At 36.1% G+C, this 20,912-nt stretch overlaps 2 protein-coding genes across 5 annotated transcripts; both read right to left on the bottom strand.

Annotated features, from left to right (window-relative positions):
- Positions 1–1,963: 1,963 nt before the first annotated feature.
- Positions 1,964–12,845, bottom strand: LOC133306173 (uncharacterized). Of its 3 annotated transcripts, none has more exons than XM_061506453.1 (13): positions 12,573–12,845; positions 12,370–12,467; positions 12,196–12,278; positions 11,868–11,994; positions 11,234–11,297; positions 10,150–10,247; positions 9,966–10,050; positions 5,198–5,321; positions 3,573–3,674; positions 3,338–3,402; positions 2,570–2,651; positions 2,363–2,487; positions 1,964–2,209 (listed from the first exon to the last, which is right to left on the bottom strand). In XM_061506453.1, exons 1-13 carry the CDS (start codon positions 12,773–12,775, stop codon positions 2,152–2,154), a joined length of 1,314 nt encoding a protein of 437 aa, XP_061362437.1. In that variant the 5' UTR covers positions 12,776–12,845; the 3' UTR covers positions 1,964–2,151. The 3 variants fall into 3 exon arrangements, with proteins under 3 accessions (XP_061362437.1, XP_061362438.1, XP_061362439.1); XM_061506454.1 differs by having other exon boundaries at positions 2,363–2,442; XM_061506455.1 differs by lacking the exons at positions 9,966–10,050; positions 10,150–10,247.
- Positions 12,846–13,493: 648 nt separating this feature from the next.
- LOC133306161 (beta-adaptin-like protein C) lies at positions 13,494–20,650 on the bottom strand. Of its 2 annotated transcripts, none has more exons than XM_061506435.1 (15): positions 20,523–20,650; positions 19,744–19,941; positions 19,247–19,360; positions 18,846–19,096; positions 18,300–18,435; positions 18,011–18,190; positions 17,785–17,877; positions 17,093–17,304; positions 16,919–16,982; positions 16,653–16,832; positions 15,615–15,707; positions 14,939–15,333; positions 14,469–14,658; positions 14,188–14,391; positions 13,494–13,954 (listed from the first exon to the last, which is right to left on the bottom strand). In XM_061506435.1, the coding sequence occupies exons 1-15, from the start codon at positions 20,607–20,609 to the stop codon at positions 13,655–13,657; spliced, it is 2,697 nt and encodes an 898-aa protein (XP_061362419.1). In that variant the 5' UTR covers positions 20,610–20,650; the 3' UTR covers positions 13,494–13,654. The 2 variants fall into 2 exon arrangements, with proteins under 2 accessions (XP_061362419.1, XP_061362418.1); XM_061506434.1 differs by having other exon boundaries at positions 20,451–20,637.
- Positions 20,651–20,912: the final 262 nt, after the last annotated feature.

Genomic DNA, 20,912 nt, shown 5'->3' with positions numbered 1-20,912 from the left:
GGAGGCGGTGAGGGCTCAAGCTCTGATACCATGTAAAGAATCTTGGGATACACCACCCCAAAAGCTAGCTCAAAGGGGGGAGTGCCCAAGGCTTTAAAAAGGCCACATTAGTTGCACATCTAACCAATGTGAGACTACATATCTCAACACGCCATCTTATCCTAAGGTTCTTTACATGGTATCAGAGCTTGAGTGACCATAAGTTCACGAGTTCGATCCTCACCTCACGACCCCCCACTTTAAAGTGGAATTAAAAGAAAAAGCACAAAAGGTAAACCAAAAAAAAAAAATGGGCCTGTGCAATTTCCACGCTTCTAGCCTAAAGGGCTCTTGCGTGAGGAAGCGTGTTGAGATATATAGTCCCACATTGGTTGTATGAGCAACTAATGTGGAGTTTATAAGGACTTGGGCACTCCCACCCTTTGAGCTAGCTTTTGGGGTGGTGTATCCTAAGGTTCTTTACATGTTGAGATATATAGTCTCACATTGATTGTGTGGGCAACTAATGTGGCATTTATAAGGCTTTGAGCACTCCTACCCTTTGAGCTATCTTTTGGGGTGGTGACCTCAAGGTTCTTAATATGGTATGCAATTCCACGTTTCTAGCCCAAAGGGCTCTTGCGTGAGGAGGCGTGTTGAGATATATAGTTCCACATTGATTGTGTGGGCAACTAATGTAATCTTTATAAGGCCTTGAACACTCTCAACCTTTGAACTAGCTTTTCGATGGGGTGATGTATCCCAAAATTCTTTATATTGGCCTTGCCGAATTAATGCATTATGGTAAGTTCGTTGATGCATTTATTCCGATGTTACGCGGCTTCAATCTTTCGAGTTAGAAAGAGGTCTAGTTGGTACACAATTCTGCAATCGATGACATAGCAGTTGGAGAAGCTGGGCTGGTCAATGCTTCGGAATCGGAAGTAGAAAAAATCTCTTGGTAAGAGAAAGACAACCTGGTTGCATGCTATAAGCATTTTGCCTTTTTTTACGCTGACTATGAATTTGAGCAAGTAGTTGGTATTTTAGCTAGGCTGATAACCAAAACATGAAAAGGAAGCTTGAAAATTTTGCAATAGGGTTAAGTGAGAGATCTGATTTTTATAGATATGTAAATTTTATTGACACTTCTCACAAAGTTGATACTGAGAAGTACAGAGGAAGATTTAGTTGTAATGCCACTTCAAAGATTGTAATTACCATATTTCAAAAAAAAAAAAAAAAAAAATCGTAATTACCACAACACCAGCAGTTGGGCCTATTCAGGAAGAGTATTTTTTTTTTTTTTTTTGGATAACGAGTACTTTTTTTTTTTTAAGTACAAAGGAAAAGTACTTTTTATTCCCCGTCATAATGATGTTAAAAGTAAGGAAAAAGTGTATCATTTTAAAAGGATGTAAAATTGTGTCATTTTAAGTGAGAGAAAGAGATAGATAAAGGAGGAGTGAGAGGAGATAAAAAAATATAAAAATGTAAGTCACATCTCTTTGTGAGAGTGAAATAACATAAGTTGTGTCATTTAAAAGGACAAACATTTTTCCCTAAAAGTAATCCAACCTTTCCCATCATGAAAATGAAAAAAAAAAAAAAAAAAAAAAAAACACACATACAAACAATGGTAGTAAAGGTCGGAATTATAGTAACTGCGAAACTTCAATTTCACGTAACAAAATTACTCAATTAGCTATAATAATCCTACTAAATTTAAAAAATTATAATAAAGAAAAATTCTCTGTGAAATACGTCCAGTGGCTAGTTGAGACTAGTGTCATTGATAATGTAAACATATCCGCTTGAGTATATTGTTTTATTCATTTTCAAATTAATAAAAAAAATCACATATTGACATACCTTACGTTGCTTTCTTTTAAAAAAAATATATAAAAAAAATGGAAATTTTAAAAATAACATAAGAAACAATTACAAGAATTTTTTTTTTCAAAATTTTTTTTACGAGAAGGCTATAGCTCATTTTCATTTAGCAAATCCAAATAGAGAGGCAGTGCGCCTTGCTCTTCTGGACATCTCATCCACTAATCCCATACATGGATAGAAAAGAATGCTCTCTCAAGAACTAATACACTTACGGCATTGCAGTGTACAACAGGAAGAATTTTATTGAATTTCACTTTGGTTTTTGTATGGGAAGACTCATACATATATTCCTAATCCAAGCTCCTTTGGATCTGTTTCAATCATCCATGGTGACCTGTTTATTTTTCAGAAAGAAAGAAAAAGAAAAAAAGAAAAACAAATAAAACGGCATAGTGAAAAATTTCCAAAGTAAGATACCAATAATACAGAACACCAACCCAAGGTTAGAAAGTTTCTGTACTAAAAAAAAAAAGGTTAGAAAGTTTACTTGTTCATTACAAAGTTAATCGTTCCCTGCCTAGCACGCATGAGAAGAACTTCTCTTGCTTCAATTGGAAGTCCTTCAGGCTGCATGTAGAATTCGATGAAATAGTTATAGCACAAAGGAAAAACCTGTTTGATGAAATGTTTAATGTTATAACTTTAAAATAAGTCGAAAAAAAAAAGAAAAACTATGAAAATTAGATACAAATACCTCTTCAGGAAACCAAACCCCAGGCTGCGTGCTTCCTTCAAGAATTGCAAGTGCAAATGCAGCCGTTGCAATTCCTACACATCTGAAAAATGCGCATGCTGTATTCGTCATTACTAATAAAGAACACTAACGGATTATGGATTCATGAAATTAACATCTCAAAGCATGGACAATTTATAACAAAAATACTGATTCGTTAGTGAACCCTCCATTGTGGCCCTACCAAACTTGTGGGACCCACAATCTCCTCTTTGTTTGATCAATTAGGCTACTGAGCCCTTCAGGCTCTGTACTTATGTGTCCTACCTTGTGGGGCCCTTAATCTTTTCTGTTTGGTCAATTGGACTGTGAAGAAAGCTTTAAAGAAAGCATAAGTAATAACGAAGAGTTCATTATAACTACAAAATTTTATTTAAAATCAAAACTATAGTATAAAGGTACCAACGAGGTTTCAAATGCAAACTAACAGCACCTCATCATTAGTCCCCTTCCAGTGGCTTTAAGTTAAAGGATTGTCTAAGGTTTACTAAAACTATAATTATTAAAAAAAAGAAAAAGAAACCTCTAAACCCTTTTATAATAGTGTAGATATAATCATAATTAATTTCCCTTTAATACATAGAATAAAAATAATGAAAAAAATTGTATTGTAAAATATTTCAAAATAATTATCCCTTGAAATTATTTACATATTACCAAAATATAATTGTTTTCATAAATTACGCATGCGCCAAAAGCTAGTTTAATGTAAACTTGGTTAAAACTTACACCGAAAGTCTTCTATGACTGAATATGCCAACGGTGTTGCGGCCACTTGAACACTCCAATTCAACCTGACCAGTAGATAAGAAAGAGATTTCTTTTTTGGTAAACGTAGATAAGGAGATGACATAATTCATTTATTTACATACTGTACTAAACATCATAACAACAATTCTATGTAATTTTATAAAGAAAAATATGGTTAAACGAGCACTAGTTTAATCCTTTTCATTTGCCTCACCCTCATTGATACACGTTCTCCAGCAATCCCATCAATTGCTCGAACAACAGGATCAAACAACTCAACCAGCCTTCCGACTCTATTTCTGTCTCTTAGAAATTCCTGCATGTTTACTCAAAAGTCATCACATAATAATTAACAACATATACTTTTATTTTCATTTTCATGATATATGTAAGTTGTTTCTCATTTGCATTCCTTTTTCCTAATTTTCTTTTTATATTTCCATAGTCTAGTATCATGTTCTCGGGTATTCATAGTATCCAAATTGATTATATTGCAAGATTCTGGTTTTTAACAAACATTGACGCTAAAAATCAAATGCTTCCTATTAACAATAAAACAACTCTTCAGATTTGTTGAGCTCTAGTTAAAGGAAGTTTGGTAGAATACTTTCCTTTCCCTATTGCATTTTGATAGATACCCTGGTACTAAGGTGTACAATTGCAAGGAAGGGAATAGCAGCAGGGGATTAGAGGCTGTTGTGAATAGTGTGGAAGGGAAGTGTGATCAGCACATGGTAATTGGTAAGGGTGCATTGTAACAACCTGATAGTAGGAATAGGATAAAAGGAGAAGAGAGGAGAGGGGAAAGAGGGGAAATTGTGAGACTCTGGGGAGGAGGAAGCAGGACCCTCTAGGTTTCTGCAGGGTTTCTTCTTTTTCCTTTCATATTCTTCTCTTTTCTTGAGTTTGTACACTTTCTCTTGAAACTGATATCAGTTTCAAAACTCATACGGAAAGTTTATACATAAATAATATGGATTCAGCTCAGATACCTATCACATTTTCTCTGAAAATGCTTTCTGAAACACCATTGCAGTTGTATACAGAAAGCATAAATCATAGGTTGATCAAGTTTACATGTCTGTTCCATTTAAATGTTCGAACTTTGTTTCATTCCTATCAACATAATATAACCAAAATCAACAAATACAAAAATAAAAGTAGAGTATAAAGATAATTTAAATGAATTCATATTCATGATACTATATTTTGAAAGCAACTCTAAAAGTTACTTTTGTTTGGGAGAGTTGAAATGGTAGAATAAGTTTCAGTATTGCTAACTGATATTCCGGGTTATAGATCATCAGATTTTCATTGTAAACGAATTTAGATTGAACAAACTCAAATTTTGAATAAAATCATTTAAAACAAAAATAAAATTTGTTAGAATATTATTCTATGTACTAACAAAATCTAAGTACTAGAAAATGCATAACATAAAAAGTTTATATTTGCAAAGCAGAGACTCATAAATATTGAATATTGTATTACTTTTAGAATGTGCCAGATAAGATGCAGCTCATATTAATTGAATAAAAGCTTCCAAAAATCAACCAAGCTTAGTATAATGCTCAAAAGAAAATAATGAGATCGAGTCTACAAAACTTATGCTTGACTTTGCTTTCCTCCTTGTTTGCATCATTACATCAGAATTCAGGATGTCATGCAGCTCATTTTAAGAATAAAGGAGATACATGATGCATAGCAACATGCAGTACCATTTCATAATAGAGTGAGTAGCCTATCAAAAGCAGTGTTGTAATGAGAATATTTTCACGCATACTGATAGCAATTGCAGTTATCTGCAAACAAGCCAATCCAAGTGATTCAAGAGCATACCGAAGGAAGAAGTTTTGTCATAGCTTCCATTCCCCAATTCCAGAAAAATGGAGCTGTTCCAAATCGAGCACTTACAGTTGGCACTCCAAGAATCTCATGAGCACTTCTAACCTCTGGTAAATTCCTGAAAACCATTATTGAAGTGGTATCCTAATTTCTGAAGAAAGCAAATATACAGGGGTAATTAAACCAATTTGTTGTAGACCATATATCATATTATATATGACTGAAACAGTACCAGAATCCTGTTACGGAAGCTCGGTAAAGAAGCAGAAAAATGACCTTCGCAGAATGTATATTATGTTGTAAATATTATTATTATTTATTTATTTGTTATTTGTTGTATTGGGCTTAGCCCATTAGGTCAAGTATTCTAGGTCTTGTATTCTCTATAAATAGAGAACCCTTTTGTACATATGATTTACAATTCTATAATATATTATAATACCCTTTTTCAAGTTGGTATCAGAGCTCTCGATCTGAGGGTTCTGCTTCCGCGCCTATTTGCCTTTAGAGTAAAAAGGCCCTGATCCCTTTGCCTCTTGCTGCCATAAGCCGCCATCGGAAAATTTTTCCGGGGACCTTTTGGACCAAGAGGACTACTGTTAACTGTTATCTTTCTTCGATTACACCCTCCAACACCGATTACACAGCCCAAACACCTCCAAACAGCCGCGAACACCCGATTACACAACCCAAACACCTCCAAACAGATCTGTCATCGCGTCTGGACCACCTTCCGGTGATTTTTCAACCGCGACCACCCACAGACAAATGCGCGCTCGCTGGACGACCACCGTGCAAAAATTTCAGCCGGAGAGGACAGCCCACACGCTCTCACGCGCCGCCCAAGCTCCAGCGCGTGAAGCCCACGCGCAGCCACCTCCACCGGCGCGTGGAGGCGCGTGACACCTTATTTTGGCCTCGGACCACCGCCATTCTTCTCGTCTCCTTGTTCTCTGTCTGGATCTGTGATTGTTTCACTGATCGGACTTCATTTCATAATCTGTTTGGTTGATTTTATCGCTGGTTGTTAACTTTTTATTGAAGAATGGCCGAGAATGCGGTTCTTTGATCTTATCTGGTAAGAGCACACGTTCTATATCTCTTCTTGCTTCTTGCACTGATTTTAAAACCTCATGGATTTTGGATTCTGGTACAACTGATCATATGGCTTGTCGTACTGAGTTGTTTTGTTCTTATCATCCTACTGTTGGTAGTCATACTATATCCGTAGCTGATGGATCCCATAAATCAGTTATTGGTTCTGGTAACATTCAAATTTTACCTTTCTTGTTTCTTAAAAATGTTCTTTATGTTCCTCAACTTTCTACTAATCTTATCTCCACTCAAAAACTTACAACTGATTTGAATTGTTCTATCACATTTTTTTCTTCTCATTGTGTTATTCAGGATCTTACCACAAAGAAGACAATTGGAGTTGCTAATGAACAGGATGAGTTGTATCATCTCCTTCCAGACCATGTTAGCAAAAATCAGTTATTAATGACACGTCATCCTTCTACTGCAGAGTCTATGATTTGGCTCCATCACAAGCGTCTGGGGCATCCACCATTTAGTCTTTTGAAGTTTATGTTCCCTTCTCTGTTTCTCAATAAGTCGGTTGAGACCTTTCATTGTGATGTTTGTGAATTTGAAAAACACCATCGAGTATCATTTCCTTCTAGCACTATTAAAAGCAGGGAACCTTTTTCTCTTATCCATTCTGATGTTTGGGGCCCTTCTAAAGTGCACAGTGTTTCAGGTGCAAGGTGGTTTGTTTCTTTTATTGACGATTGTACTCGGGTAACATGGATATACTTGATGAAAGACAAGTCTGAAGTACCAGAGATATTTATTCGGTTTCATCACATGGTTGAGACTCAGTTTGGTAAGGGTATTAAAAGACTAAGATCTGATAATGGTACTGAGTACGTCAACCAACGCCTGTCACAATTCATTTCAGACAGAGGTATGATTTATGAGCTCACATGTGTTGATACCCCTCAACAAAACGGGGTTGCTGAAAGAAAAAATCGTCACCTCTTTGAAGTTGCTAGAGCACTACTTTTCCAGACATCTGTTCCTAGTTCTTATTGGGGAGAAGCAGTGTTAGCTGCAAATTTTTTGATCAACCGTTTACCTTCACGGGTCCTTAACAATATCAGTCCTATTCATTCCATGACTTCCTTCTTTTCTTCTGTTCCCATATTGCAGAGCCTTCCACCAAGAGTGTTTGGATATGTTGCCTTTGTCCATGTTCGTAAACAACATCAGAGTAAGTTGGATTCTAGGGCTCTTAAGTGTGTCTTCCTTGGTTATACCCCTTATAAAAAAGGGTACAAGTGTTATCATCCACCAAGTCGGAAATTTTTTGTTTCTATGGATGTCACCTTTCAAGAATCTGAATCTTATTTCCTGGGTCTTCATCGTCAGGGGGAGAACAATTCTTCAAAAGACTCGTCCCCTTCCTTCTTTGAGTCTGGATCAGTCTTCTCTCTTCGTAGTGTGTCTGCTCCTGGTGTGTCAGAACCTTCAAATACACCTGAGATACGGAAAATTTTGACACCTGAATTGGTATATCAGAGGAGGAAACAACCCATACTGTCTCACCAGCAACCTCAATCGTCTAAACCACTGGTAAGTCCTGAATCTCCTGTTTCTTCTGAGTCTCCTGTTTCTTCTGAATCTCCTGTTTCTGATTCTAATATTATTGCCTCTCATGATTTGTCTATTTCTTCTGATATCTCTAATGACTTACTCATTGCTTCTGTTTTTGATGACTTACCTATTGCCCTAAGAAAAGCAAAAAAAACTTGTTTCAAGAAATCTTGTTCCTCATGTCCCTCTTGTATTCAATACCCTATCTCCCATTTTGTTTCCTCTACTCATCTTTCTGTGCAGCACAAAAGCTTTGTTTTGGCACTAGATTCTAAGTCTATCCCAAAATCAGTACATGAAGCTTTGAAAGATGGGAATTGGGCTCAAGCCATGCAAGAGGAGATGAATGCATTAGAAAAAAATAAAACATGAGAGGTTATTGATAGACCCAACGGAAAGAAAGCAGCAGGATGCAGATGGGTTTATGCCCTGAAATATGATTCTGATGGCACTCTTGAGAGATACAAGGCTCGATTAGTCGCCAAAGGTTACACTCAAACCTATGGCATTGATTATGAAGAAACCTTTGCTCCAGTTGCAAAGATGAATATGGTGAGAATCTTGTTATCCCTTGTTGCCCATTACAATTGGAATATAAATCAATTTGATGTGAAAAATGATTTCCTCAATGGTGAGTTAGAAGAAGAAGTCTACATGGAAATCCCGCCTGGTTTTGATTCTGTGAAGGGGGAAAATAAAGTTTGTAGATTAAAAAAGGCCTTGTATGGATTGAAGCAGTCTCCTCGTGCTTGGTTTGGAAGGTTTACTAAGGTTATGATGACCTTAGGATACAGACAGAGTCAAGGAGATCACACTCTTTTCTTCAAGCACTCCCAAAATGGGAAGCTTACTGTGCTCCTTGTATATGTTGATGATATTATTATCACAGGTGATGATTTTGTGGAGAGACAGATTTTGCAAACACGGCTTGCCTCTGAGTTTGAAGTCAAAGACCTTGAGAAACTGAGATATTTCCTACGGATAGAAGTAGCTCATTCAAGCAAAGGAATTTTTATCAGCCAGAGGAAATATGTTCTTGATCTTCTCAAAGAAGCAGGAAAGCTCGGGTGTAAACCCTCTAATACTCCTATTGAGCAAAATCACAAGATGGGCTATGCAGAAGAGAGTCCTCCAGTTGATAAAGGACAATATCAACGGCTAGTTGGGAAATTGATATATCTTGCCTATACTAGACCAGACCTAGCTTATGCTGTTAGTGTTGTCAGTCAGTTTATGCACAATCCAAAGGAAAAACACATGCAGGCAGTAGAGAGAATTCTTCAGTATCTTAAAGGTACTCCTGGTAAAGGATTGTTATTCCGACGTGATGGCAATCTATCTTTAGAAGTCTACACAGATGCTGATTATGCTGGATCCGTGACTGACCGTCGTTCTACCACTGGTTATTGCATGTTTCTTTGCGGTAACTTGGTGACATGGAGAAGTAAGAAACAAGATGTGGTTGCCAGATCAAGTGCAGAAGCTGAATTTCGAGCTATGGCTCAAGGCATTTGTGGGTTACTGTGGCTGAAAATTGTACTTTATGATCTCAAAATAAAATGTGAGGAACCTATGAAGCTGCTATGTGATAATAAGTCCGCTATTTGTATAGCTCATAATCCAGTTCAACATGATCAGACTAAACATATTGAGGTCGACCGTCATTTCATCAAAGAGAAACTTGATAGCGGGTTGATTACCACTCCATACATTTCCACTGGGCGTCAATTAGCTAATCTATTGACAAAGGGGCTTCCTCCAGACAGATTTTAAGAACTTACTAGCAAGCTGAGAATGATGAATATCTATTCCTCAGCTTGAGGGGGAGTGTTGTAAATATTATTATTATTTATTTATTTGTTATTTGTTGTATTGGGCTTAGCCCATTAGTTCAAGTATTCTAGGTCTTGTATTCTCTATAAATAGAGAACATTTTTGTACATATGATTTACAATTCTATAATATATTAGAATACCCTTTTTCAAGTTATTACAGCTGATGATATAAAACAGACCCAATGAATATTTATTATTTTATTTTGTTTTTTAATCAGGGTTCCTCGGGGTTATTCTGACTTCCAATGCTTACTATATATCAACAAACTTACAATAGATAAACATCTCTTTTGCCAATCCCTTTTCCAAAGTCAACGTTGAGCATTCCACTGTATGGATTCAGTTTGATCTTTTCTCCTAGTTGAACATTCCAGCATCATCATTTAATCCTACAAACAAAATGGTAATTTAATCTTGATAAAATAAATAACTTGTACGAACTCTCTAGACAACAACCTTTGTTGTATGCAACTACTTCCTCTCCCAACAGCAAGAAGCTTGTAGCTAATATGGTTGGACCAGCACCACCAGTTCCAGCTGTGTAGTAGTAGAATCTGTGCTGGCATAGCAGCTTATAAATTGCAAAATCAACATGAAAGCCCAGAAAATAAACATATAAGTTTAGGTTTTTCTGTCCTTGGTTAAAATTATTCCTCTCATCCTTTTTTGGACTTTCTGATTTTCCTTCATTATTCTGCTAAGCTTATTTCATATCAGCGGATTGTGAGGGGGAAAAAAGCTTGTACATTAGATTAATGAAAAAGCTTATTTCCTACATACCATAATGTATATTAATGAACATAGATTTGACTAAAAATAACTTAACAACACAGAAAGACCTTAAGGGTGTGTTTGGTACAAGAGAAATTTTTTGGTGACCGGGAATCATGATTAATGGGAATTCAGTAGAAATTGAGTTTACCTGGAATCTTACGAAAGAGGTGTTTGGTTCGCCAAAATATTACCGGGAATATTGGGTAAAAATTACTGATTCCATATTTGGTTTAGAACGAAATATGACTTGGAATATGAGGTTATTTTACAAAAATAACCCCAAACTATTTTACTTTTGTAATTGATAGATTGGGTCTAGATTTTTATGTGTATTGGGGTATTTTTGTCTTAAAATTTATTATTGTGCTTTCCCTTTACTTGGTATTCTGATTGGTATTCCGAATTACCATATTATTTTTGGTAATCTGAATAGTGACTTTTCTTTATAAATCAAATTACCGGTAATCCTTGGATATCCGGGAATCGTAATTTATTCCTTCTACCAAACGTGGTAATTACATTTACCAAAGAAGAATTACCGGTAATCCTCTTCAAAAACCTGAAACAAACACCCCCTAAGGATGTGTTCGATATGCACTATGTCTGATTCTCAAGTATCTTAGGTTTCTAGGCATATCATATCAAGGAATTCAACATATGATGATATATCCAACTGGTGAGATAAGGAATGACATATTAACCACAATACGTTCGCATTGAAAATAAAAATTCATAAACCTCAGAATTATATAAGAGGAACTGTGACCTTAGCCTCTCTGGCTTATCTTTACTTTCACTTTCTGCAGCACGGACTAGCTCTGCTGCCATGACTGACAAAATTCAAGGAAGTGTTAGAAATCAAAATACTTAGAAATCAAAATGCAGCAGATGCAAAAGATTTTCACTCACCATGAATCATGATCAGCAATAAATTCATAGTGATCTACAATTAATATTACTGTCAATCAGCATGCACTCTTGTCTTGTGTATATAGCAACATAGTAGAAAACCCTTGAATAACCAAAATCCTAAGAAAAGCTTCCCAACTATGTGCAGGCATTACTTGAATGGTCAGATTAACACAAGAGAGATCAGATGTTGTACGTATCAGCAAATATTTTCTTTATTGCTTTTCATGAGTACTGGGAGGGAGTCCAGTAATTTTGGATTGAGCCATATTATATATGCAACATGGATCAATCACACAATCTTACAAATAGGTGATCTCACACTGCATGCAAGTCAAAAGCTCACATCATTTTTCATACTCATCCAAAAAAAAAAAAGTGTTACTTTTGACATTCAAGTATTATCCAGGTCAGTTTAACATAGAGTGGTGATTATTCTGATTAATGATTTGGCAACATAAGAACAATGCGCATAGGTAAGCAGTAAGCACCATTGCTCACTCCAGGGTATATTCCACCGGTAGTTATAGCTGGAACATTTGCAGCTAAAGCCCTACTCATAAAGGATTTTGCACGCCATGCATAGGTTGTGTCATCACAAACATCAAGATATGCAGTCTGCGGTAAAAACGTATCAAAAAGAAAAGAAGGAAAAGAACCAAGAATAGTTAGTTAAGTGCGTGTACATGTAAAGCCAAGATATATAATACCAAAAAAAAAAAAAAAAGGCAAGACATATTTAGAGATTTTGATGAACATAAGTACATAACAAAGTAGCGATTCAGAAACGATTGATCATTGATGGACGATATAGGTTACCTTGGTTTTTATGGCAGCTTCAAGAACACTGCACCTTTCTGCCTGTTGGAAAGGTCCAGCGGCATGGACTACGAGATCCACACCTGCAGAGGCAATCTAACACTATATTGGCATCAATAACATCAATAACCGATTTCTATAAATAAAAAATGTGGATTGGAAATGCAATTTTACTTTTCAATGCAGTTTCCAGAGAATTGACGTCGTCGATGTCAACATGAGCAAAACCTGAATTGCCGCCAAGTTTTGCAACCATAGCTTCACCTTTTTCTCTGTCACACGATCACATCATCACAGCCACGAATTAGAATTACTCAACAATCTTTCTTACATTACAGGCACGTGCACGCGTGAGGATGATTGACAAATGCACTGACCTGTTTCGGCCGGCGACGACGATTCGAAGGTCGGGACAGAGGTTGGAGAGGGCAATGGCGGTGGATCCTCCGACTCGACCCGTTCCGCCGAGGACTAACACTCTCGAGTTGCGAGTCTTCTCCGGCAGCTCCGCGACCTTGTTGGTTTGGAGTTGACTCCTTAACTTCAAATTCAAATTCAGAGGCAATGAAGCTGGCGCCATTGAATTGAATTTGATGAGATAAAATTCACTTCCCTCTTCTCTTTCTACCCTTTTGTGTTATATCCGTTATCACTAGTTTATCTTTTCTTTGCTTTTCTGCTGTGGTGTCATAAAGGCTTGTTCTATACTTGGCAAAGTCCACGCCACATGTCCATGCATGTATACATATAATTAATATAGTTTATAATTATAAGAAATTCTAAAAAAATTGATTCATTGAATATTTCAGCAATTAATCATTGCTTTGATATTTCTACGGTGATAAATTATTTATATTTAGTCTCAAAATAATATTATTTTGAATTAAAAAAATAAAAAATTATAATAATAAAGACTATTATAATATTAAAATAAATTATAATTACAAAAACACTTTACTTTTTATCCAAAAAAAAGATTAGTTTGAACATAATAAAAATAATTTATCTATATTTCTGTATTGACTGAAAAAAAAAAAAAAAAACCACCCTTAATCATTTCCCATCCTTAACTACTAGAATATTGATTACATAATTTCCCATCACAATTTTTCATTTTATATTTGTGAATTGCCGTGTACTTTTTTCCAATTCAATCTCTTTAAATTTTTTATCCTCGGAAGACTTCTCCAGCATCAGGTGGTTTTGTAAGGAACATAATCTAATACAAAAAGCTAACAGCATCGAAGTAATGATCATCGTTTTACAAAGAAAACAAAACTTACAAGCCATCCAACCTCTCAATAAAAGCTGTCCACAATACCATAACTATATATCAGTGGGTGAATTTTTTCAAACTTACAATAACTGTCCAGAATATCTATCAAAATGCTGACAAATACAAAGTATAAACAAAATCAAATTCAAAAAGAAAAAAAAAATTAAAATAATAATAATAATATTAGCTCCCGAGAAGAGTCTCGATGGCTTCGAAGAAAAATGGTGACATTTCAGGGCTTGGTGTCTTGATTGCACATTTGACGCCAGGGCTTCCAACCACTGTGGTAAGTTCAATTAATAACGGTATGCCTCGAGGGATTTTAGCTGAGAAGTAAAAAACATCCTGGTTCGCATTCTTGCGCTTTGCAATAAAGAACACGTTTGACGCCGCCAGTCGGTCCAGAGTTGTTTCCACACCGCCAATCACAATGGCTGAGAAGTCCCTGGAAACCTCATTTGAATCAGGTAGGGACCTCCATGTCTGCAGCAAAGTTAATAATCAGGTTTCAATTTCTAATCAAAGTATTAATCATAAATATTGTGTAAAAGGTTTAAACTGTCCTTGACTTTCGTTGTAACATATATAAAAACAATCCCATTCAAGCAAAAAAAAAAAAAATGGAAATTTTACACATCAAAGAATCAGGGATAGCCTAAATCATATCAAACGGGAACCTATTGCAGTAAAAGGATCAAACGAATGATAAGGTATACCTCTAGGAAAGACGAACGTTCCATTCTACCATCCTCAGAAAAAAATACATGGAATGAGATTTTATCGTTAAAATACCACACGGGCTGTTGATTGTTTCTTACAGCAATCTGCAGAATTGAGTTAGGAGGACCTTGCGACATGTTCTGGAACATAACCATAGGAAGGAGTGTCCCAGCTGATGTTCCAGGTTGCAATTGGGGAACCTGAAAGGCAACAAACCATCTATTAGAACTTTATTTTGATAGAATCTCCAATTAAAAAACATATATGCAATAATAACCTGCAGGGGTCCAGCAGCCGCAAGACCAAATGTGTTCTTATTAAATTGAATCATGAAGCCATCAAGTGGAACTTGAGTGTTGTTCTCAAACAACAAACTGTAAAATATTTGACCATCCCGCCTAGTCAGCTGTGCGCTGATTTGTAAACCCTGGCCAGTTGATGCAGGAAGTAAAATAGGCAATGGAGGCCTGCAAGCGGGGCAAAATATCTAATTATGCATGATTTCATAGTAATGAAGATTTTAGAAACTGGTCAACCATTACATATGTTGATAGGTCTTCCCGTAAACCTGTTTTAATATTTAATAATAGATCGCAAAATCATAAATTATCATTACTTACTATTTCTATGCAAAAGAAACAACCTTTTAATCATACAAGAATTAAATGCGACACTTCTAAATGCATAGCAGATTATGGTAGACAATTTCATATAAGTAAGCCACAATTACTTCCCCGTTTCACTCACCCAGTAGGAGTAGCTGGTTGATCAAGAGGAACAATAGAACTATTATCCATGCCTATCAAATCACCAAGTAAATCTGGCACAGGTACAGGAGGTGGAGGGGAAGCTGGTGCAAGAGATGCAGGAACTGAATAGCTGGAAGTAGGTGGTGATGCAGCACCATTTGCGGGATTTGCAGCTGACTCAGAATACCCTGTTTCACTTCCCTCGGGATAGTCATCATCTTCGGCTTTTTGGGCCGAAGAGTGCACGCGGGTTACAAATGCATCTGGGGGCTTGTGATAAACGGAAGATAATGTAGCAATGTTGACAAGAAGCTCATCAAGTAGAGAGGGATCAAGTTGGTTTGAGTCATCAGCTATCACAGGCTTCTCAGCTAACACAACATCCTTAGCTGCCTGAGGAAGACAAGCTAGGTACATCAAACGTACAGCTCAAAATTGGTGTCCAAAGAAGAAATTAAAAGAAATAACTTGAGAACAAACCTGTTATTTGCCTGTGGTTAGACACAAAACACTAATTAATGACAAAAGGTCAATCATAGCGGTGTATAAGTGTTAACAGTTGATAAGTTCAGTTTGATTATCCATTCTTCAGTTGGGTATGCACCTTAATTAATTAGCCACATGTTGGCACAATTGCAGATAAAGAGATTATAAGCTAATTCAAGAAATCAAACCTCGGGGTCAGTTGAGAGGAGACGCCAATATATGTATGCACGATCTCGCAAATCAGGATTATCTGTCTCCACAGTGGCATTGTTCAAAACAACCTGTAAAGATTAGCTATAACGTGAAACTTACAGGATCTGAAAAATGTACATGAAAAAACTGCAGAAATTATTATAAAACAATATAAAGGAGACTCTTAAATCCAACTTTAGACAACTAATGATAGAGTGGCAGATTTGTCTTTCAGATTTGATTCCAGTAATTTTAGGAATTGTTCTAGATATAATTCAGAGATGACCTCTTCAACAATGCCAGGATTTTTATTTTATTTTTGTATGGAGAAAAAATAATTATCACAGACTATAACATCTTAATAAAGTGTTGTGACGAGTAGAACTGTAGAACAACATTACAGTTTATAAAACAAGGAATGCACGCAATTACCTAAGATGTATACCCGATGTGATGCAGGAGTGACTTCTTTAAAGCACTCTTTTTCAAATTGTTTACTTTAATCTTCTTTTTTTTAAGTGTTTTCTATGTAATACAGTAATAGGTAGTTGCATGCTTAGCAAGTGACTTTCTAATGAGGTCTAGACTTCCAGGCTAAATGGGCTATGAAAGATTAGGCTGGGCTTAGTAATAATATCTTAATAATCCTAGGAATTTGTATTCAGCATCTTTCAGCCGTGTAAGAAGTTCACCTCTGACGTTATTAAACCCTATTATTCCTCTTATTATCATACCACTTCAATCTATCCTACTTCCCAAATTCTTAACTGCTGTCTATCTTCTTCTACCACATCATATTGCTTCTTGAAGCAGCCAAGCAAGTTATTTCTGAAGATCACGCAAAAGTAGAACACACTAATGACAATCAGCCAAGAAGATGCAACAGCAGAAAGACTAGCAAAGATCAACATCAACATCAACAACACCTTTATCCCAAATTAATTGGGGTCGGTGGAAAAAATATCTATTTGAAATGATAAAACAAGAAAACAAATCACACACTTGTGAACAAAATATTTATTATGAGGCAGGACCTGAATCATCTGCTGTGGGCCCTCCGTTGGCTTCTTTAGAAAAAGTTTGACAGTAGCTGTCAGCAATTGTAGTTGGACTTGTGCAGGTTCTTCAGGGAAACTTTCCAGGAAACTTTCAAGAAGCTCATCAGCATTGTCAATTCTTTCCGCATATTCACCAATTATCCAGATCATCGATGCCTATCCATATAGGGAAGGGAATGAAAAGATAAGCATGCATGCTAATGCATAATAACGATTAGAAAGGCACTCGCAGAAACTGATACCTTGGCTTCAGGCTCGTCCAAGGTGTCTAAGCTCTCACAAAGTGTAGCAATTATGGACTCATATCTGCAAAATGGAACAAAGGTTTGAATAGAGTTTGAAGTATAATATTCTGTCTGCTCGCCACCCACCCCTCGCCCACCCAAAAAGAAGCACATAAGAAAAGATAATATTACGTGTTGGGGTATCTTCTAAATATATCTTTGATAACAATGATTGCCTCTTGAACCACATAGTTTACTTTTATCTTGATCAACTCAAGCAAAACACTAATGCATCTTTCAGCTGCTCTCTCTAATTTGATGGCACAACGACCAATTGCACGAACAGCCTTTCTAACAAAATCTACATCAACTTCGGTAGCATATTCCTTGAATTCCAATAAAACCTGTCAATATCATAACCAAAAGATCAACAAAAGTCAAAACTGACCCCACGTTTAATAATATACCAAATAGAGTGAAGTTGCAGGGACTAAAAGTTATACAAGAAAAGATGTTCTACTAAATTAAATGACTATGCAAACAGTAAAGCTGCAATTCTGCATCAAAGGAATAAATGAAAGGTGAGTCTCATCACTGCAACAGGATAACTTGGTTTTTTTATAGAAGAAGAAAATTCATTAGGGAGAAGAGAGAAAGTACAAGGATAAAGTACCCTCCAAAACAGAGAACTAAAACAAGAAAAGAGCAAAAATGGCTAGAGAATGTTTCGTATCCATGGGATAGGATAAATGATTAACACATCTTTGGTTAGACACATTGTAGGTAGTGTTCACTAAAATCACTATAGAAATCACTTTTTAACAAATGAAATAATGAGGAAGGGGAGGGAATATGAACTCAAAGTAGTATATTGTAAAGCTTACCTGATCTATATTTCGGTCTGAAGCAAGTTTTATCATAATTTCTAACTTTTCCATTTTCACGTAGATGGGATCATTGTACTTGCAGAAGAACACCTACAGATAGAATAAGAGCTCCATAATCACCCCATCCTCCACAATGGAGTAGAGAAGTTCTTCACTAGTGCCCAAGTGTATTATAAATTTATATCTCAGTGACAAGTTCACAAACTAAAATGTAGAACACTACCTTAATTTCATGTGCAAGAATTGTCGGTCTTCTTTGTACTATCAGATTGATATTCCGCAAAGCAACATATTGTATCTCAGGTTCTGCCGAGAGTAATGTCACCAGAGGAGGAGCCATCTTTTTGCAAAGATTCCGAACCACATCAGTACTGGATATGAGCTCCATTTGTTGAAGGATCATCTATATGTTATAATCAATTGCGGTAAGCAAATCATGCAAAATGTGATCTATGAAGCATCATCATTGACACATGGTAATGCAAGATAACAAGTTACAGGGGAAAAAATACCTTAACAGCTGATAGTACAACTGCACAATTGGCATGCTGTAACCGTGGGGTAACTCTTTCTACTATGTTTTCTGCCTCACGAGCATCAGCTGCCTTGTATCTAGAAAGAGCATCCAGTATAAAAACTTGACCCCATCTGGTAAATGAAGTAATAAGTTCTGTTAGATTTAATGAAACAACAAGTAGTCAAAGATGGATAAGGAAAAGACAAGATGACAATGGCTAATAAATTGCACAACCAACAGCACAAAATAATTCAGTGAGACATTTTGGTTTTATGATACAAGTGACTCAACTCCCTCAGGACTTCCTTGAGACTGTCACCCCATTTTCTCTTAACTATGATCTTTACAAAGGATGGTTTATTAACATATATTGCCCTAAGAGAACAAATTCATAACTAAAATCAGGTGCTAAGAATAGCATCAGAATCTACCATCAACTATTATACCCTCAATCTTAGAGGGAAAGGAGTTGCACTATAACTAAAGTAAAAAGTGTTTCCAATTTCGATTATGATAACAAACATATGAAACATAAACTTACTCTGTACATTCATTTAAAGCAGTGAGGAGCTTTGAGAGTGTATGACTAGTTATTTCAAAGATGGGTCTACTACTATTTTCCTGAATTTCTGCGAGCGCTGCCACAGCATTAGCTACAACCATTGGATTATTATCAGATATCAAATCCTTCAGAGATTCCAAAAAACCCCTGTCCTCAACTAACTCCGCATTTATGTCATAAAGCTTAGCAACACAAATGGCTGCTGTCTTTCGAACATATGGATCATCATCCTGAATATATCAAACACAAGTAAGGGTTACAAATAAGTGGCCCAAAAAACATTTTGGTACTGTTATCAACACTAAGAAATCAAAAGCAGTTGAATTTTCAAACTTGATAATAGATGCATGCAAATTATAACAGCACTGTGCAAGTATTACCTTTAGACATCTTTGAAGAGGATCACATAGATACTCAGTAATTTTATCAACGCGAATGCAGCCCATTGTCCGCACAGCTAAGGCGCGAATTAAAGGATTTGGATCTTGTGAATCCTGTTCAGTATTTTAGAAAATGAAATGAGAAACAACTGCATCATACAATTTCAGATTAACTTCCATCATGGAGAAGAGGGGAACAATATTCGATTCATGAGTATAATAATCTATGATATCAGTTTTCAGATAAACATCTATGTTTGGAAAAAAAAGCATTCTGAACTAGGATTAAGATTTCGAATGAATTCCATGAGGAAAAAAAACAAGTTATAGTATAAAAATTGGGAGCACAAGATGGAGAGGAAAAGGGGATATACAGTCAAGACAACCCACAAACTCAAGAAATTAGTGTTAGCAAAGAACAATAAAAGAACCAAAACAGAAAGATTACAAGAGGAAGGAACACATACAAACACAAGAATGGTCATTCCAGCTTTTACCTTCACAAATGTATTTACGGCAAGTATAGCAAGGTCAGGCTGGCTTTTTGCGTAATTTATCAGATATAAGTAGACCAACTTTTTCAGCTCCAAATTTTCTGTTTGCATGCAATTCACCACATCTGTGAACAATGAGGAGACATCCTTCCCAACAGTCATAGCAGCAATCACCTTTTTTACGGCATCTTTTCTTTTATCCTGCAAAACATGAAAAAGAGAAGTGAGATTGGCATGCCTTCTTACATTGAATTTCCAACTATATCAATAAAAGAAAGGCTACCAAAAAGGCAAGACAAGAACCATGTCTACCAAATTAAAAACAGTGAAACAGGAATCACCATATGATCAGTTTTTAATCAGAACATCAACAAATCATACCAAGATAGTAATGTAATGTAATACCCAATTGCCTGTTTGGAGACAATAGCTGATAGAATGGCACAAAATCACATATGCTAACAACATAATTCAGAAAAATAAAACGGGAACATGGCAAAGAGTTTCATAGTTTATTAAGTGAATATCATAGTGAGAGATTTAAATTGAAGCACTAAAACCGTGGGGAACAAAACCTAAAACATAAATCAAGACTAAAATCTCAATCAACATTAATACGAATGAAAATTTGCATTGCGAAGGATCAGGAATACACAAATTAACCTCAATCATCCAAATACGATCCAGAAAAGAGAATTTGAATCAGAAACAAAACGAACAGTAAAAATGAAAGGGGAATCAGTAGAGATCTGGGAAATGAATGGAAGGGTAGGTAACGCAACCTTGTACTGAGAATTGAGCTCCTCTTTGAGCTCAGGGATTTCACCCTTCTTGGTGGTGGAGAAGTACTTGGAATCGTTCCTACTCATCTTCCCTCAATTTGCAACCTTCTGCTTCCTCTTCTTCCTTCAATGGCGAAGACACAAAAAAGTAAAAGAGAGAAAATAAAACTCAATAGTTGGATCGGTTACCCAGAGGTCCAGAAACGGCGTCGTTTTACTCATTCCGCTAAATTATTATTATTATTATTATTATTATTATTATTGAAGAGCCTTTTCTTGGAAATAATAATCAAACTGAAGTTTATATGTGTGTGCGCGCAAAATGCCTTGGAATGGTGAGCCAGAAATTTCTATACAGCAAAAAAAGTTTATTTAGATCAATTTTGTCTT

Source organism: Gastrolobium bilobum, unplaced genomic scaffold (assembly GCF_033153095.1).
Source record: "Gastrolobium bilobum isolate Gb01-03AN ecotype WA unplaced genomic scaffold, APGP_CSIRO_Gbil_v1 utg57853, whole genome shotgun sequence".
NCBI classification, from domain to species: domain Eukaryota; kingdom Viridiplantae; phylum Streptophyta; class Magnoliopsida; order Fabales; family Fabaceae; genus Gastrolobium; species Gastrolobium bilobum.
Note: the sequence above shows the minus strand (reverse complement) of the source record. Positions and strands in the feature narration are given on the sequence as shown.

Excerpts from the sequence above, each read along its gene's own strand:
- LOC133306173 (XM_061506453.1), bottom strand. The coding sequence starts at position 12,775 with ATGGCGCCAGCTTCATTGCCTCTGAATTTGAATTTGAAGTTAAGGAGT. Across the intron at positions 10,248-11,233 it reads GATAAGCCAGAGAGGCTAAG|ATTCTACTACTACACAGCTG; the intron begins GTCACAGTTCCT and ends ATGCCAGCACAG. Across the intron at positions 2,210-2,362 it reads ATTAACTTTGTAATGAACAA|GTCACCATGGATGATTGAAA; the intron begins GTAAACTTTCTA and ends AAAAATAAACAG.
- LOC133306161 (XM_061506434.1), bottom strand. The coding sequence starts at position 20,609 with ATGAGTAGGAACGATTCCAAGTACTTCTCCACCACCAAGAAGGGTGAA. Across the intron at positions 18,191-18,299 it reads TTGTACTATCAGCTGTTAAG|ATGATCCTTCAACAAATGGA; the intron begins GTATTTTTTCCC and ends TATAACATATAG. Across the intron at positions 14,659-14,938 it reads CAACCAGCTACTCCTACTGG|GCCTCCATTGCCTATTTTAC; the intron begins GTGAGTGAAACG and ends CCCCGCTTGCAG.